This window comes from Lissotriton vulgaris, chromosome 5, assembly GCF_964263255.1.
Source record: "Lissotriton vulgaris chromosome 5, aLisVul1.2, whole genome shotgun sequence".
Taxonomy (NCBI): Eukaryota; Metazoa; Chordata; class Amphibia; order Caudata; family Salamandridae; genus Lissotriton; species Lissotriton vulgaris.
In genome coordinates, this window is record NC_141693.1 from 684,520,819 (window position 1) to 684,541,618 (window position 20,800).

General features: G+C 44.7%; 1 protein-coding gene across 1 annotated transcript in view; it reads left to right on the forward strand.

The window, feature by feature from the left end:
• The window catches only part of CDH23 (cadherin related 23), a 2,828,172-nt gene that overhangs the window by 1,080,107 nt on the left and 1,727,265 nt on the right, over positions 1 to 20,800 (forward strand). The window contains exon 12 of the mRNA XM_086919477.1: positions 9,011 to 9,160. Coding sequence (XP_086775603.1) covers positions 9,011 to 9,160 — 150 coding nt within the window. The remainder of the gene's footprint in view (positions 1 to 9,010; positions 9,161 to 20,800) is intronic.

The window sequence follows — 20,800 nt, forward strand, 5'->3', positions numbered from 1 at the left end:
ATGATTAACTCTCTCTGCTAACTGTGCCAGTAGGTACCATCCCTGTTTCTCAGCACCTGGACGCCCCAGGGCAGCAGTCGCGCTCAATAAAACTCCTTTTCATTTCATTTCATTTCATTCATTTCATTCATTCATTTCATTTCATTTCATTCATTTTCATTTCAAAGGTGTAACAAGAAGATGCTAATTGAAAGCTCCTCTGTCAAGGCGTTTCTCTGACATCTGGCTCGGATGGGTGAAGCTCTTCTCGTCTGTGTTAAATTTTCTTTTCTTTTTCCTGGGGCATTTATCTTGTAGCTCTCGGGAGAAATCTGGGCGGGATGTTCAACGCACACAACTAATGTCAGCTCACTGTAGGAACAAAGGTCTCCCCGCATGTGCTTCGATGCTAGAAATGCTCATCATTTCATCTTTTTTCTTTGCTGGGAAGTTACCAGACGGGAGATGTTTCCATAAAACAGTAGATCAAACAAGCAGAGAAACAACTATTCTGTGGAATACACATATGCTAAGAGAACCCACCCAGAAAGCATGGTTTTTATTTATTTTATTTTACTTAATGCGTTTTTATATAGCGCGGTCTTTACCCGAAGGTGTCAGAGCGCTTCACAATAGGAACAGTAGTGGTAGATGAGGAGTAATTACAAGTTAGCATGTTACAAAAGCAAACATTACGTTACATAAGGCAATACTAGTGACAATTGTGCATGTATCAAGAGCATGTTTTTCGGAATGTGGTGTTTCTGTGCTTTTCGAGTGAAACGTTCTCAGCCGGCAGCATTTGCATTTTCTAGCTAGAAGGTAGCGTGTATATGCATGTGCAAGCAAACTGTTAATGATGTTATGCTTTTGGAGCCCACATGGCTTTTGTTTGATCAGCATGCATGCCATTTGTTTAATCAGCACAACGCCGTGTTTCATGTGTTTTTTTTTCAGAGGAGGTAACGTTTATGTGTTTGGCGTTGGCACGGATTTCAGTGGGTTTAGTTATTTTTTTCTGGGGTTGAATTCCCCTTCCTCTCCTCTGCCCCCTATTATCCTGCCGCTCACTGTTTGGAATACAGCTTGAGTGCTTATTTCTTTTACCCTCCCTAATGTATACCTCTTCCATGTTGCTCTTTGTTACCTGTTTTTTTCTGTGTAGTGAATCACTTTTGCACATTGGCTCTGAAGGCCAGGTCTAGTTCTTCTTTCATGGTGCTAGTTATAGCTGCGTGTTTAAATGTAGGCAATTGCAACTCCTGTGGCTTTCCAAAGTATTACTTTTAGGTGTGTGTGCATCATGAGCTGACTTGTTCAAGAGCCAGTGGCGTCACTAGGGTTGGTGTCACCCGGTGCGGGTAACTCATGGTGTCACCCCCTCACGACTTACCGCATGGACCTCCTCCACTCCGAGTCCGCCAGTGGACACAGATGGTAAATAACGGGACCATACAGAGTCCTTAGTAACATTTGTAAATTTAGTTCATGAATATTCACTATTATTTGAAGAGTGCACCACTCAGTAACTAACACTACCTGCCTGAGATTCCATAGTAGTAGCGCAGAGATACCTCTTTGGGGAGGGGGTCAGGCGCTTTACAAATTATAGTAACAAATTAAAGTAACATAACTCAAAATGCTCTGCTAACCTGATGTGTGGACTGTACGGGGCACCTTTACCTCAATATTTATGAATATACATGTGAACTCTTCACTTTAAAATCCCTGGGAATAATTCTGCTAGCTGGATAGTTTATCAGAGCCAAGCGCTGCCTGATGAGGTGTGTCCCAGGAGAGGCCAGCCTGCGAGCTTTGGCCTCTCTGTTTACCGAAGGCCTTTAATGCCCTCCTCTTTTATGTCGCTATTTATTTCCTGATGCATACACTCTTTAATCCTCCCTTCATCCTCGGTCAGAAATAAAATAAAAGAGAATGTGCACTTTGAGTTCTTAGAAATATGTTCTATTTTTTAATGGAATCCATTACTGGAATGGCATCGCGAGAAGTGCGTGTGTAGTGTGCTAAAAAGTGGTGAATGACTAGCTGAATATTCCAAGCCTCATTTCGCTGTCTGTGGTATTTTGGACCGGTAACACCGCAGGGGTCGAGTTTTCCTTCATGCGGTATTACTGCATTACACCGAGGTAGTTATCTAGGAATGGAGTGTGACCAGGTAATAATCTATTCTTTCCTTCACTCCGAGTTGAAAATCTAGGAATATACTGGATTTTCCCGCTCATTTCGCTAGATTGTCCACACTGAAATTCGTGCCAAGATGATGTTTGTGCATTAATAATCCTCTTGATTCCGGACAAACGCCTGAGTGCGCAGTCCCGGGATTACCAGGGCAGTCAGACTGAGCTTGTGAGAATGTTCTCCATGCCATGGTGATTAGACAAGAAGCGGCCCACAGAGCCTCTTGAGGAATAGAATCACAGAATCCACTTTTCCAAAGATGATTCTGGTTGTGTTTGGCCACCCCCGATGACCACTATCTGAAAACCTCAAGTGACCAGTGAGATCACTAGCACTATAGCAGATAGGCCTGGTACTGCCGAGGGCTAGACTTGGTGTCCTCCCCTTACACGGGCAAAATTCCTGACCAAGAGACCCCACTAATAAAATCTTATGCTCTCATTTTCTGGAAGCTCATCACTCAGTCCCCACCAACATGATTATTACCTCCGATAACATCCTTAAAAGTTTCCCAATCATAATAAGGTACTTTCAAAAATTAGTCTTAGGCTCCTGTCACCTACCATTGTGGTAGATTATTGGTAGATGCCCCCATGTGTCCTGCAGTTAAAACACCTCAATCACGTCTGAACACTCTAATCCTCTCATGATACGTCTCTCTCACCGTGACTGTCTCAACTCGACTGCCTCCGGACCCAAGAAGAAGTCTTAGCACTGTCCCAAATTTGAAGGGGAGGGAGACGAAAGAAGATGCTGGCTGGCTGCTGCTGTGCTGGCACATATTAATTCTTTATTCTAGGCAGCCAGGAGCAGTGCAGCACCGCATGCACTCCCCTGCGCTGCCGTCTCGTCTCCTCCCTGGCGCGTGACAGAGGAGCTCAGCACAGCGCGCGGGGGCTGTCCCAGGGCCGTCATTGGAGCGCTAAAGATTGACGGCCCTGGGACCCAAAGACTGCTGGGTACGCCGCGCATCATCACCGACACCTCCGGTGCGTGCGTCAGTGGCGACGTGCTGCAGTGCACACTCACTGCACTGTGAGTATTTCTATTTTGTAAGCAGTGCACTCGTGGCGTGAGACGGTGCGCTAAGAGAAAGTTGCGGCGGCAAAATAAAAAGCACAGAGAGGTACCGTGAGGGCGCGAGACTGGCTAAATAACCAGATTGGTGTCACCCCCATGATGGGGTGACACCCGGTGCGGTCCGCACCCCCCGCACCCCCCTAGTGACGCCACTGTCAAGAGCCGCACACCTGACAGTGAAGCTCCCATCCACATGCAGCTCTCCATTAATACAAATTGTACGTCATGCAACATGTGTTTTTCACTACTTAATCTAATGCCGCGTACTTGTGGCAAAATGCTTCCCAGGTGCTTAATGCATTACTGACCAATTTTCAATGCTGATGTGATGTATCAGTGGCCCCTGCACGTAACCAATAAAGTGTGCGAGACTCACCCTGTCAGCTATCATTGATGTTAACAGGCTGCTCCCAGCCCGGGAGGTTTGTGCACGAAGCTCCTTACACAGCGGATGCCTTTGGTCAAACAAGTGTTATAAGAACCGCATTCACGTTCTATGTTCTTCAAAGTGCATAGAGGCAATCTGTTATGGATTTGTTGAATGGATACAGAAACTATTTGGATATCTTAAATGCTTACAGAAGCATGTTCTCACTACTGCCTCGTTTTTAGATGCTTTTAGTATTACTGTCACACACACAACCACAACCACAACCACACACACAACCACACGCACAACCACACACACAACCACATACACAACCACAACCACACACACATAATCACACACTGACAACCACCACCACAACCACACACACAAACACAAACACACACACAACCACACACACTCACACAACCACACACAACCACAACCACACACACAACCACAACACCACAACGACACACACACAACCACACTCACAACCCTACACTCAACCACACACACAACCACACACACACAACCACACAAACAACCACACCCACACCAACACACACACACCCACACACACTCCCACACACACGCCCACACACAGGCCCACTCACACACCCACACACACAACCACACACACAACCACAACCACACACACAACCACACACACCACCACACACACACACAACCACACACACACAACTACACCCACACACCCACATGCACAACCACACTACCATGCACACAACCACACACAAAACCACACACACACACATAACCACACACACAACCACACACACAACTACACACACACAACTACACACACACAACCACACATACACACAACCACACACACACCCACACACATGCCCACACACACAACCACAACCACACACACAAGCACATACACAAGCACACGCACAAGAACAAACACACAACCACACACAACAACAACTACACACACAACCACATGCACAATCACACATTACCACATACAACCACACACACACAACCACACACACAACCACACACACACAACCACACCCCCACACCCCCACACAACCACACACCCACATAACCACAGAAAAACACAACCACCACAACCACACACACAACCACACTTACAACCACACACACAACCACACACACACACACACAAACAGCAACACACACAACCACACTGTCAGTGCACACTTTCACTAGATACAGACACCATCCGTCGTCAGTGCACGCTTTCACCGGGCACAAACACCACCAGCCATCAGTGCACGCTTTCACCGAGCACAAGCCCCACCAGCCGTCAGTGCACGCTTCCACCAGGCACACACCACCAGACATCAGTGCACGCTTTCACTAGGCGGACACACCACCAGCCATCAGTGCGCCCTATACCAAGCACACACATACACCACCAGCCTTCAGTACACGCTTTCAGCAGGCACACACACACCACCAACCGTCAGTACACAATTTTACCGGGCACACACCACCAGCCGTCAGTGCACGCTTTCACCAGGCACCCACCACCAGCCATCAGTGCACGCTTTTACCAGGTACACACACCACCAGCCGGCAGTGCACACTTCCACTAGGCACACACACCACCAGCCATCAGTACACAATTTCTACAGGCACACACACCACCAGCCATCAGTGCACACATCAATTGTTAACCACATCCACAATTAACTATTGTAGAAATCTCAGTATGCCACACTTTACTTTTAAACATAGAACCACACACACAACCAGACAACCACACACACACCAGACACACAACCACAACCACGCACAACCACACACACAACCACAACCACACACACACAACCACACACACAACCACACACACGCACACACACAACCACACACAAGCACACACAAGCGCACACGCAAGCACACACACAAGCACATACACACAACTACACACACACAACCACATGCACAACCACACAACCATGCACACAAACACTCACACAACCACACACACACACAACCACACACACACACACAACCACACACAACCACACACACAACCACACACACACACAACCACACAACCACAGACACACATAACCACACACAACCACACACACAACCACACCCACACAACCACACACAACCACACAGGCGCACACACCACCAGCCATCAGTGCGCCCTATACCAAGCACACACATACACCACCAGCCTTCAGTACACGCTTTCAGCAGGCACACACACACCACCAACCGTCAGTACACAATTTTACGAGGCACACACCACCAGCCATCAGTGCACGCTTTCACCAGGCACACACCACTAGCCATCAGTGCACGCTTTTACCAGGTACACACACCACCAGCCGGCAGTGCACACTTCCACCAGGCACACACACCACCAGCCATCAGTGCACAATTTCTACAGGCACACACACCACCAGCCATCAGTGCGCACATCAATTGTTAACACATCCACAATTAACTATTGTAGAAATCGCAGTATGCCACACTTTACTTTTAAACATAGAACCACACACACAACCAGAAAACTACACACACACACACCATACACACAACCACACACAACCACACACACAACCACAACCACACATACAACCACACACACACAACCACACACACAACCACACACACACGCACACACACAACCACACACAAGCACACACAAGCACACACACAAGCACGCACACACACTGAACAACTACACACACACAACCACATGCACAACCACACGACCATGCACACAAACACGCACACAACCACACACACACACAACCACACACACAACCACACACACACACAACCACTCAACCACACACACACATAACCACACACAACCACACACACAACCACACCCACACAACCACGCACAACCACACACACAACCACACACACAACCACACACGCAACCACACACACAACCACACACGCAACCACACACACACACAAACAAGCACACCCACAACCACACCGTCGGTGCACACTTTCACCAGACACAGACACCATCAGTCGTCAGTGCATGCTTTCACCAGGCACAAACATCACCAGCTATCAGTGCACGCTTTTACCAGGCACAAACACCACCAGCCATCAGTGCACGCTTCCATCAGGCACACACCACCAGATGTCAGTGCACGCTTTCACCAGGCGCACACACACCACCAGCCGTCAGTGCACGCTATACCAGGCACACACACCACTAGCCATCAGTGCACGCTTTCACCAGGCACACACCACCAGCTGTCAGTGCATGCTTTCACCAGGCACACACCACCAGCCATCAGTGCACACTTTCACCAGGCACACACACCACCAACCGGCAGTGCACACTACCACCAGGCACACACACCACCACACATCAATTGTTAACACATCCACAATTAACTATTGTAGCAATCGCAGTATGGCGCACTTTACTTTTAAACATATTCATCTAAAGCGCAGCTTGCCACCATTGCTACAAAAATAAACACATTTTTTTGGCCTACAATTTATAGACTTTTGTTGCAATACGTGTTGCAATATTTAGCAATGCCAATAGTTCAAACTTAATTAATGCGACCCTATTACATTGCAAATGCTTGTTTGTCTTCAATTTTAAAAACTTGTATCTGCAAATATAAAATTCTGTAAATTGTGTTGAGTTCTCTTTCTGGATTAGAGGTGCTATGTTTCCTAGCCCGTGGAAGCAAGCTAGTAATTCAGCTGTTTGCCATATGGTTGTGGGCCATCCAGCTCATGAGGGTCCATTTGAAAGTGAGGTGTTGTGCACAGCCCCAGCAGAGCCATGCAGAGGAGGGTTTTGAATAGCTTTGGCAAGGTCCTGTCATCAGTTTAAAAGTGAAGCATGGTATCGGGTAAGAGTAGTATCCTGGTCAGGGAGCTCCACCTAGCTACCTTGAGCCAGATGTAGCTCTAAGGTGAGACGCAGAGATGTAATAGTTATGAAGAGAGGGCAATGGTTCTCGAGGGAGGGGTGTGAGAGGCCTCACATTGACAGTGCCCTGAGGAGATGCAAACTCTCCAAGTTACGGTTACTTCCACAGGATGATGCTTTTCTTTCCGCTTAGGGATTTGCTGGGTGGGTGTGATGTCACACTGAGGAGTGTCGGACCTACCTGATCATTGTGTCAGTTTGAAGATGCTTTCCGGGAAGACCTACGAAGACCTACGAAGAGTTAAAGCTTCCTTTCACAAGACTGGTTCCCGCTCAGACCACCAGACTGACAATGTGTCTTATGGAAAAGATATGCATTTTTCAGCTTGCATGGAGGCGTCAGCCACAGCACCACCCCAACCAGGAGGGCAATGGCCGGTCTACCTATCATACAGGCTACATTTCATGGTTCCGCTGTGAACAAATCATTTAGCTTGACACCCACTCCTGCTTCACACAGCTTACGCTCTTCAAAATGCCCTGCAGGTGCCTTATTTCTGTACAGCAGTTCAAAAACCTGAATTAAAGACATGGGGTCCCCCCTGGATCTATCACTCAGAGAACAGACTTCACCCCTGAGGGCTCCTGTTAGCACATGATATAAAAGTGAGGAACAGCCACCGAATTAAAGAATGGAAAATCTTTGAATGTGGGGTCGGCCGGGAGGAGGGGCGGGATTCATAAGTGACATTTACAATGCAATCTACAAACCTAGGGGCTTAGCAAAGCAAATGGTCCTGCCACTGATGAACAAGAGCTACCCCCTTAAAGGTATCCACTGAAGCCATGCAAGGTCAGAGGACCATCAGAGAAAAATGCAGAAGCAATCCACCTCGACACATTAATGGAATGTCCATGTTGACAAAGCCCCACAGGAGAACCTATTCTAAGGAGGTGAAAAGGGGAACCGCATTTGAGGGATACAGTCCTTGTTTAAATATTGGATTCTTGGGTAGGCAGCAAAACGCTTTTCACAGGGTTTATGATTATATGTTTGTCTATTGATAATTTCCTCACAACCTGCTTCAAACATACATTTCTTGATGATCTGTGAGCCATTAAGGAAATATGAGCAAGCCCAGATAGGTTTTGAGGAAAATTGAAATGCAAGAGTGCCTTTTCGGCTTCATGCCAGAATGGAGTTATTCTGGTGGAATGTTGTCAATGTTGTATAATGACTGACATATTAAATGTGCTTTTCTTAGAGTTCAATGCTTTCCAAATATGTTATAGTGTTTTAATGAGTTTGCAATGACCCATCTATTTTATCGAAGAGCATGGATGCCAAAACCCTTACGTAAATTTGAGAACTGCACTATTTAAGAATTACACTTGCCTGAAAAGCAATTTGGTAATCAGTTAAACCACACCTACATCTTAGACCGCATTGCTTTCGTTTTATCAGACAGAATGTCTTCTCTTAACTAATTTGCTCTTCTCCTTCCTTGCAGGGACTCAACAGTGCCTTTGAGGTGTACCTGGTTGGAAACAACTCGAATCATTTCATAATCTCGCCAACATCCATTCAAGGGAAAGCCGACATCCGCGTGCGGGTCGCCGTGCCACTGGATTTTGAAACCATTTCTCGCTACGAATTCACTGTAAGAAATTATCTGTGGTCTTGTTTTATGTTTTTTAACTGTACAGGAGTCAACTATGGCTAGCTCAAGCCTAATGATATCAACGTAGATATCTGGGTTTATATATTACTGTATATCAAGGGCGTCAGTATGGAGCTACAATAACATTGCACCCACTTTATTGATTGCCACTACATCATTAAGATTAGTGTATACAGTAATTACTATTCTCACATCCACATCAATTAACTAATAATATGTTTATTTCGGGAATATACCCCAAAAACATATATAAATATAAAACATTTATAAATATTTTAGAACAATCTCAGAGACTGAATATCAAAAGAGAAGCTCTCACTGATTCTTTCAAAGTCATGCAGCATATAAAAATGTAGTGAGGCTAAAGACAATGTGCTCACTAACTTAAGCATGAAGCACTTTGCAGACCATAGCATAAGTTGAAACAAAGTGGTTTTATCCAATTTCTTCTAGCATAATTATATGCTGGACAAAATAATCAAAATACGTTCAACGTTTTCTATGGCATTAGTGCAGGTCAAACAATTCCGGGTAGAATTGCAGCTACCTTTTCACTTATATGTGAAGCTATTCTATTAGTTAGCAAGGTTCAAAATCTAAACTTCTTGTAAGGTGTTTCCACTTGTTGTGGAAAGATGGTATCCATAAAGTTTACAAAACCGAGCGTTGGTTTAGAGAAAAAAATGTATCTGTTAAACTGCCTTTTCTTACATAACAGCGGCATTTAAGGACTACATGATTCCAAGAGTCAGCAATTACAGCCCCCCTCAATCCTATTGTAATCGATAACAGATAATACCAGACTGTATCCAATCCCAACGTTTTCATCCAAGGTTTTACACGGGCATGCCACTGCAATGTAAAGTGCGGGTTTATAGTTGGGATAGCCTAGGTGCGGACCACAGTCAAGTATCTTGGGGTACATTTTATTAATGATCTTACAAAACTAGTTTCAACCCAGAAAAGGTCAGTTGCATTGGCCATTCCCCATTATTCTATTGCAAAAAGTGCAGCTGCTTATTCTTTGGCTCTAGATACCTCTAATGCCAGTGTAAGGAGCAAGAGGTTGTTCCTCTGTACATTTTCCTATTAGCTGAAGATGTATGGAGCAACAATCCTCTACTCTTCTGCACATGGGAGCGCCATAAGAATGAGTTATGAACCGTAATCCCCAAATAATATATATTTTTTAAATCTGTCAAATGGTTGTCTATTCATCCTCACTCCCCCACTAAAAAAATGTGTGTGCCCCTTAGGTCATATATTTAGCTTTGTTGACATTAATCTCTAAACCACTTAGATCAAAGAAGTCAAATAAATGTATTAAGTAAATGATATAAAGCCGTTGGAATACATGATATGAGAAGAGTATTATTTGCATATAATAGTGCAGCTAAGGCTTATCATCTACTTTAGAAGCATCATGGACATAATTATTTAAGAACTCTTTACATCCACATCTACTTATCTCTACTTACCTTGCTATGTTCTGGTTAGGTTGATGTACGTGGATGCAATAATTTTGTCAGGAGATGTAATGCACATGATGTGATAGGTTTATACCCAATAATTTCAGCCATGTGTTATCAATTTTTGCCGAATGTGCTTTCAAACAACAGGTTGATCTGTTCGGAGCCCTTATTATCTCGGTTGTGCTTAATGTGCTGGGGAACCTATTTCTAGTTCGGTTTCCGACAATATATTCCTCCTCATGCAAACTGAAAACTCTATCTTCTGCTAAGAGCCTGAATTGCACTATGTAAATGTTGGCCCATTAGCGGACCTTACTGTTAGGCTTTTAAAATGAAAGCACTACCGTGGGTCCTTGAGATTTTAAGATGGAAAGTTGATCATCCAGTCAATTGGTATGGCTATTTTATAATATGGACCCACTTACATTGTGAATTTGAGGTACTTGTGTGTGTGAAATGCCAAGGGGCTGTTTCTAGTCCATGGGCTACAGTGATATAATTGATAAAAAAAGGGGTATAAATAAAACCTTGTTTGGGTATGTGTTGATTCTTATTTATGGCCAGTGACTAAGTCTAGTTCAGAGTATTGTTAATGGAACAAATCCTTTGTAAAATAAACTGGCAGCTCACATCATTCAAGACACCAATGCAGTGTCCCTAACTCATCTCCTTCTTGACACTTTTGGTGGTAGGTCAGCACATGAATAGCCCTTTCACTCTAGTGAACTTGTCTGTGTCATGACAGGGTGACATGCTCATATTCACACCAAGGATCTGTGGCAGAGAAGGGCTTCGGTTTCCATCTGACTTCCTTTTGGCTCAGCTTCAAAAATGAACAAATTATTGTAACCCATCAACATATCAGGAGTATGCCAATGATTGATAAGTGTGCAATCATCTATACTGAAGGCTCTCTGTTATCACACAATTGTTAGATAGCGGAATAGAAGAGAGTTACAGTTTTTCTCGACCTCAGGAGGATAGCATGAGGCACATCTCATCTAAGAAGGGAGAGTCATTCTAGGATCTATTATCGCATACAGTGGAGACATTGGAGGAACAGGCCTTGTGTAACTATATTATATTGTCACATGGGCTGTTGTGTGATATGTATGGAAGGACGAGCCTCTCTTTAAATTCATGTTGTACGTGCAACCCAGATATCAAGTTGAAAACTTTTCCAAGACTGAACCACCTATGTGAATGTTCCTCTTAGGTGCTCCTATGCAGCAGCATATGAGTCAATGAAATCATTTTAGACAGTTACCATCTGAACAATTATGATCAGAAAATAAAAACGTAATTGATTGTTTCTGAAACCCCTTTAATGAGTGATCCATAGGTAATCATTTTTTACGCTATTTTCTCACTTCTCATGTTTAGATTCGATGTCAGTATATTCCCCGGCTTGCAACCCGTGGCCAGCTCCGTAGATCTTTAGCCTCTCTCAGTTAACCGTCTGGATTGGAGAACCCTGTTTTTCGGTTGACTGTGTTTGTATTTCGTGCTTGTCCTTGGATTTTGTCGTTTGGACTAAGGACTCCCTAGAGGCCGCAATACCAGATCGTTCCTTCTCATTTACGATGCACTTCTGAGAGAAGTGCGTTTGCTAGGATCAGTAATAAAAATGTGTCTTAGCGAACCTTGAGGGCATGTGTCCACAATATTTACCCTCTCCCACCCTCTGATCAGAATGGCTGCTGGGGTTTTCCAAATGAATTCCTCGCGAAGCAGCCATTGAAATGTGACCTCTTCTCCTTACCCTGGTTTTCCCGGAAGACTGAACATGGGTAGTCACATATGAGCTGTCCTGGCACTGCCAGTGTTGGTGAGTGCACAAACTTCCCTTCCTTCGCTTATGATGTTCAGGACTATTCCACTGGTTTTAAATCCAACCATTATCAACCACTAGGCGCCCCTCTCACCACCGACTCCTCCAGGTGCAGTTCACCCCTGCCCCTGTGGCAGGCACCCAAGGTGCCTGCCACCGGGAGCAGGGACCAACAGGGGGGCACTATAGGTGCCCCCTAATGGCGGCCTTGTACCCATGGGGGCCCTGCTGGGGTCCCCCAAAAACAGATTCCTAATGCCTCCCTGTTTTGGAAAGACCGGCACGGAAAGGCAGTGAGAAGCTGTCATCGTAATCCCTCAGCCGGAATGAGCCGGCCGAGGGAATACTTTCCGAATACTTTCCGAATGGCGGACGGGCTCTCTGAGCCCTTCTGAGGCCATTCAGAAAACCGATTTAGATTCCCTTCCGACCAACACCATCAAAATGGGTCGGTCGGAAAGAAATCAGAACAGCGTATTCTGATGCAGTTGGAACGGCTCAGACTGACAGTCGGAGCCATTTCCAACTGCATTGGAATCCGGCCCTTAATGTACAAAAGGCAGAGTACTCTCCAAAACAACAGCAATTGAATCACAAACATTTATATTTAAAACTTTGATGAGCATTGATTGGGCAGAAAAGTCCTTTGCGTGGTAATAGATGTGTAACCCTACATTGAGTGCCCCATCTGCAGTAACATTTGGATCCTTGGTATCAATTTTTGGTCATGGGCAAACATGGATCTTGTGTATGCACCATGGCCTAGGCCTGTCTCATTCATTGCGGTTTTGCTAATGCCGGTAGGGGTGCCCAAAGCACTACCCTCTAGTGTTGGAAGGCAACTGACTGCATCAGGAGCTAAGTGGCACAAGTGGATCACTGACACAATATCGGAATCAACAATATCATATACCAAAAACATTGTGTCAGAAATATCCTTTACAAAAATATTGTAACCCTCTGGGTATGTAGTGCGCTATACAAATTTCATGACTTGACTTGACTTGACTTGTTAAAAAGCATAAACAAATATTGTTTCTTTATATATACATATATATATATATGTTTATATATATATGTATATATATATATATGTATATATATATATATATATATATATATATATATATATATATATATATATATATATATATATATATATATATATATAGAGAGAGAGAGAGAGAGAGAGAGAAAGAGAGAGAGAAAGCAGTAAATCTTAAACTTATTTTATTATTGCAATTTGGAGGGTTTACATTTATTATTTCCACTTTAGTCTGTGCAACAGTAGGGAATGCGTTGGACATGAGAGAGGTTACATTTACCAATCCCAGTTTTCTGTGCCACAGTAGGGAAAGAGTTGGACTTCTGGACTTCGAAGGGTTTACATTTATTATTCCCACTCCAGTTTGTGCAATAGTAGGGAAAGCGTTGGACTTCGGAGGGGTAAAATTAAGTAGTCCCACTCCAGTCTGTTCAACAGTAGGGAAAGCGTTGGACTTTGGAAGGTTGACATTTACTATTGCCACTCCCGTCTTAGCAACAGTAGGTGAACTACTTCACTTCAAACACATTACATATTTGAATAAACCTATTAATTTTGAAACAATATAAAACGCTTAATATAAACATTAGAATACATTGTTATATATATATTTATATGTGTGTATATATAAATAATTTTTTATAATGTTTATATTAGGTTTTATATTATACATATATATATATTACAAAAATAAAAAACAATGTAATAATTTTCAATGAAAAAATAATGGTTATATAATTATTACTCACTTAACTTGCCGCACTACATACCTAGTGACCCACACCTAAAATATATCTAAAACAGATGGCTATAACATAATTTACATAAATGATAACTAATTACCTAACTAATTCATTGTTAATTAATTAGTACTTAATTAACTTCTCACTCAAAAACCTTACAAACCCAGCAGTCCATCCCTAAAATGTAACTAAAATATATAATTATTACCCAATGTGCATGTTAGAATCCCCCAAATCCCTGGTTGCCTGAGGTAGGTACCACAGGCAAAGAAGGGACCCGTGAGCCCCAACGTTAGGAAAAAGACAGGTCGCCTCCAGAGATAGCCCCTGCTCCACCCCCTTGCTAGCTTGGCACAAGCAGCTAGGCTTATCTTCAAGGCTTAATGTGTAAAGTATTTGCAATTACACTCACAGTAATCCAATTATGATACCACAAATAGACTCCACACTTGTTTCATAGAAAACAAGTATATGTTTATAAAACGATATACAATGCGACCACACATTACTAAACCAATATATGTCTGGGTAATGTTCCCTCTGGCCTATTATTATTGAGCTACACTAAACAATCCTACGTAATCCAAATGTCGTAATACACAGTTCAATATGTAACAGTCGGGTACTTCACAACATAGGAATAATGCAGATCGTAATATCGTTATCTGGCGATTTGTACTGTCACTGTAATGCAATGCGTAAAGCAACAACGCGGTAAACTGTTATGCCCCCGTAATACAATGCGACGGTCCCCCTTCAGGTACTCTGGTGGGAAAAAGCAATGCAACGTGTAATACAGTTATCAGTCAATTAATTATGCAAAACTAATGCAATGTGGAACACATATATCTGGCAGTACGGTGAGCAACACTAATGCTATGTGTAATACGACAATCCGGCAGATCGTGGTGGAGGATTCAGGTAAGGCGTAACACATCTATCAGGTAGTTCGTTATGCAAACCTAGTGCAATGCGTAACACACCTATCAGGCAGTTTGTTAGGCAGACTAATGCAATGAGCAATACGACAAAACAGGCAGTCGTTGTGCAGAAATAAAGCAATGCAGTTATACAACATCAGGTACTCAGCTTCGCAGAAGTTATGCAATACGAAAGTTACTCCAGCACTGTTCATGGTGCCTCTGGCGGTCTCTCTGCCACTTGTGCTGGATTTCCGTTAGTCTCCGGCCACAGTTGCCACCCCCACACGGGTAAGATAGAACACAGTAACTGTAGCTTCATACTCAGGCCCCAGTGCTGCCACTCCCTTGGCACACGGGCCTCAATCCGAGTCGAAGCAGAGGCTCGCACTGCAGAACAGAGAGAGGCCGAGGGCGTCTCCCTCTGAGCCTGCGCCCCACCCCAGGAGTCGACACACGTTATCTGGGGGGGCGAACCCATTCTCCTCTTCTTGTCCAGTGACTTGGGCCCCCGATGCAATCTCTGACTTTCCGGGTAATGGGAAGATCCCAGGCTGCACACTACACCCACACCCAGAGTCACTAAGACTCACAGGAACTCTGGGTGCACGTTAACCAGACAACTCCTCACGAGGGTCTCAGGCTACGCACGACACACGCACTCAGCGCCACTGAGACACACTTAATCTTCTTGTGCCCCCGATCACACGGCACCTCCAGCGAGGGTCTCAGGCTTCGAACAGCACACAGCGTCTCTGAGGCACACTCGCTCTCTGGGTTGCATGGTCACCGGCCAATCCACATGAAAGTCTCAGGCTGCCCCCAAGCACATGAATGACTCAGGCTAGACAGAGCACACGCACACCGCATCGCTGAGTCTCATTTGGAACTCCCGGTGCCCAAGATCACAGGGCACAACTTGCGAAGGTCTCAGGCTAGACAGAGCACATGCACCCACAGCATATCTATGAGCCTTCTCTGGAAACTGTTGTGTTCCTGTGTTTCCAAACAGGGAGCCAGCTCACCTCAGGCCATGGGGGATAGTTACTTAAGGACACAGCACACAGCAAAGTCCTTCAAGCAGGGGGACACAGCACACAGCTAAGTCCATACAGCCTTTCATTGGTTAAAAAAGCAAGCTGCAGATCAGCCCTAGATCATACAGCAAGAGCAGTCCATCCAGCAGTCTATTCAGTTGTTTCCTCCTTGGTAAATGTTCCTCTTGATCCATGAAGTAGCTTCAGTCTTGTTCATACTTGATCAAGCCATTCTTCAAAGTTCAGTGGCTTCAGCTCGCATAGTTATACCCCTCAATGGTTCTGAAGTCTTTGTGTTACGGGGCGCTGAACCCTGCTCAAACCAGTTCTGGGTGACTCCCTACCAGTAACACCTTCTTCCTTTGAGTAGTAGGGTCTGGATTCTCAATCACTCAGCAGGAGATGGGGCAATTGTTTAATAGCACCAGCCCAGGTCTCTTCACCTCTAGGCAGACTCTTCCTCCTACAATCCAGATGCAGGTCAGCCTGTGCTGTCTCACCTCCTCCCCTGGGTCAAGACATTCCCCAGATCCTATTGTATTCAAATCCAGCCAGTCAAGTCACAACCAGGCAGAGACACACAGAAATGTTTAAAGGACCAAAACCCAGCCACTTATGCAAAATGCAAAAACCATCTTCATAAAAAGATGTTTTATTGCAGGATGAGTTCAGGCATACTAAACTTCACCTTTCCATCTTAAGCCTCTGGGGAGATAGGCTGGAAAACATATTACACAGCCTCGCCTCCCCATTCTAATCTAATGGGCAAGATGGCCTTTAAGCAGTGAAAATGAAATGGAGATTATTTCAATGCCAGGACATGGCACACACCGTGGTACATGTCCCACCTTTCACATGCACTGCACCCTGTCCAGGGGGTACCCTAGACCTACCATAGGGGGTGCCTGATGTGTATGGAAAGGGAAGGGCATGATCTGGTAAGTGTGTGCACTTACCAGAACAACATGACAGTTTAGGAAACTGCACACAGGCCCTGCAATGGCAGGCCTGAGCTCCCTTTCCAAGGCTACTTGAGTGGGTGGCACAATAAGTGCTGCAGACCCACCAGTAGCATTTGCATTACTAGCCCTGGCACACATAGTGCACTTCACTAGAGACTTTACTAGTAAAGCAAACATACGAATAATGGACAACCAATCACCATTACACTTTGCACAGGGAACACTTGCACTTTGACACTGTTTAGCAGTGGCAAAGTGTCCAGAGCATCTAAGTAGGCAACACATGTCAGAAAAAAAGTTCTAGGGGAAAAGCAAAACGTTTAGGGAACTTTACCCAAAAAGGGCCAAGTCCCACAGTGCATATTTATTAATCAATTAAATATTTAATTATACATTAATAAGAATTCTTTTTCAAATACTTAATTAACTTCCTTATATCCCTGCAAACCTAGCAACTTGCAACTAAAATTTGACAAAAAAATCTGTATTACATAATGTACATAATTATTATTCAATTCAGTAATTGATAATAAAGGAATCATTAATTACTAATTATTACTTTAATTTCATAATCTTTATTTCGATACATTTGTACCATAAAAGATGCATAAAAAAAAGACATACACAAACAACAACATGGATGTCATTATCGTTAATTATCACATGTCAAGTAAAAAAGTTGAAGTGCAGTTACATGAAGGCATTTATGGGGGGTAATATCATCTTTTTTTTTCTGTCCTCGTTTGCCTGACCCTCGTTTCCAAGAAAGGAACGCCAACCACCATACATGTCGTTAGGCCAAAGGTAAGATCGTAATCCTTAGTCAATCCCAGACATGAAAGCCAGGCTGGCGGGAGACGCTTTCTGGAATGACTGAGGAGGGAAAGATGTTAGGCGGCCTGCCAATCCCCTCAAAACTCCATCGAGGCATATTTCGGCCTATAGGAACAAATGCTTTCGAACGGAACCACCACGTTGGACCATGGAGTATATAGGCATAATCATCGGACCCGGGGGAAAAAAAAAACCCTGGGAATGATGGCAAGAGATCTACCTCCACTGAACCAGCAAGTTCCAAAAGGTGAGGTTACGTTTACTGCAGGATCTGGCCAGATCCACCTTTGATGTGTCATGTAGGGACGATAGCCAGCTTGCGTGTGATGGTGCCTTAGAGTCGACCCAAAATTTACAAATCTGCCTTCTCACAAGAAGAATTGCATAGAACAGGAAGGTCTTTGCAGGTCCATTAACATTGTCGTCCAGCCCAAAAATTATCAATGGTAGTGTAAGGGATAATGATGTTTTAAGGATCGAGTCCAAAGTGACCTTTACCTCGTCCCAGAATAGATTGATTGGGGGACACTCCATAAACATATGGACGTCGGAGGCACCGGGGAGGTTGCATTAGGTAAGCTTTATGGACCGTGAACAGGTGATTCTGCCTCAACCAGGTGGGCTTAACGGTTTTGTACAGGAGAGTGAACAATCTTATCCACAAATCCTAACACTGAAGACCCATGTCACCTGCCCACTGCTCGTGGGGGAGGGTAAACTCCCCATCCACCTCCTCCGAAATGGTCCAATTCTTTACCCCCCGATTGCCTTTCTACCCGCTGGTGTTCCAAGTTGCTACTTCTCCCCAGATGGGCCTTTTTCCTGATCAACTCTCTAGACCAGCTGACAAGCTGTATATATTTAAACCTAGATAAAGCTGGGCCAACCCTCTCATATAGCTCGTCCATTTCTACCAATGCCTCTCCTGCTAGCAATTCACCCCATCTTAGGATCCCGGCCTCTTTTAGGGGCACTGCAAGAATATCCTTAAAACAGGGGGGAAGCCCCAGGGAGTTCCAAATAGGAGCGAGATTTGAGAAGTAGGCCAACCCAATTCTTGCTTTAATCAGCACCCAAGCTTTTGCCAGTGAATGTAAGATCTTTAGCCTCACCTTTTTGAAGAACTTCTGCTCCCCGAATTTAAATAAAGAACCGTCAGGTGGCAGGTCCGCCCCATTCAGCATGGCCTTAAACATTTTCCCAATGGATGAACTTGACGGGGATTTCAGCAGCATCCTAGAATGTGACAGCTGAAACGCCCATGCGTAGTATTGTTAGTCTGGTAGGGCAAGCCCTCCCTTTTCCCTCCTCCTTCTCAGTTTCTTCCAAGCCAGCCTGGTTGCCTTGTAATTCCAGACAAATGAATTAATTTCCTGTTGGCGTTTTCGGAGTTGCTTGGAGTCGAAGGCTAATGGAATGGTGTTGAAAATGAACGTGAACTTGGGTAGGATGGACATTTTTATTAAGACTTATTCTCCCAAGAATGGTCAATGGGAGGAAGGTCCAAGATTTTAGAAGCGCCCGACATTCACGGAGGACCTGATCCAGGTTGATCTGTGCAGTGTTACCGATTTCCTGAGTGATCTTTATTCTCAGATAGCGCATTGATGAAGTTACTGCCAGCTGTGTGTTGCAGATGTTCCACATCATTATCTCAGTTTTCCCTGCGTTGATCTCATACGCAGAGATCCGCCCAAATTCTTCTGCCCTTTTAATGACTATAGGAAAGGCTTGCACAGGGTCGAAAGTGTAAATAAGGATGTCGTCTGCGTAGAGTCCTACGCGCTTAACCCACCCTCCAAACTCGAAAGAGGGGATGTTGTGCTCCTCTCTGAAAGTTTGCGCAAAGGGTTCAACATACAAATTAAATAGGAGGGGGGAAAGCGGGCAGCCCTGCCTGGTTCCCCTCATAATTTTGAAGGGCTCCATTGACCAACAGTTTAGCCCTGGGGTCCCTATACAGGAGATAGATGGTTCGCCAGAAGTTGACCCACAACTGAAACGTTCTCATTACCGCGGCCAGATAGGGCCAATTGACCCTATCGAATGCTTTAGTAGCATCCAGAGTAAGTGTGGCCAGGGGGAGGAAAAAAGTGGAGGCGATGTCTATAGCCCCAACCAGGTCATGAGTTAGGTCTGCCAACTGACGCCCCCTTATAAATCCCTTCTGGTCTTGGTGGATTATTGAGCCGATCTCGCTCCCCAAACGTGCCGACAGAATGGCTGCAAAGATCTTGTAGTCAATATTTAGGAGCGAGATCGGCCGATAGGACCCGCAATCAGTCGGATCCTTGCCAGGTTTAGGGATAGTCGCCTCACTCCATGACTCAGGTGGCGCCAGGCCATTTAAGAAAATGCCATTAAAGAGGGCAGTCAACGATGGAACTATGGCAGGACCTAGTTCCCGGTACAACTCCCCTGGTAGACCGTCCGGGCCTGCCGCTTTTCCTCGCTTCAGTTGCCCGATAGCCTTACTGACTTCGGCTTCCGAAATTTCCTTATCGAGGTGGTCGCTCTGATCACTTGTAAGAGTAGGCAGTTGAACCTTTTCTAACCAGGAGTCCCTAACCGTGGGGTCATCCGTGATCTCCTCCTTATAGATGGTCTGGAAGAACTCCTGTAAAGCGCTTCTAATTTCTGAGTTTGAAGTCCTAGCTATTAATTCCCCTTCCCGTTTAATGTCCCTGATATGTTTTAGGCTTGGTCTGATTTTATCTTCCAGGCTAGGACCTTATCTGCCGCCTCTCCATACTTGAAGTTTGAGAGTTTGCTCGC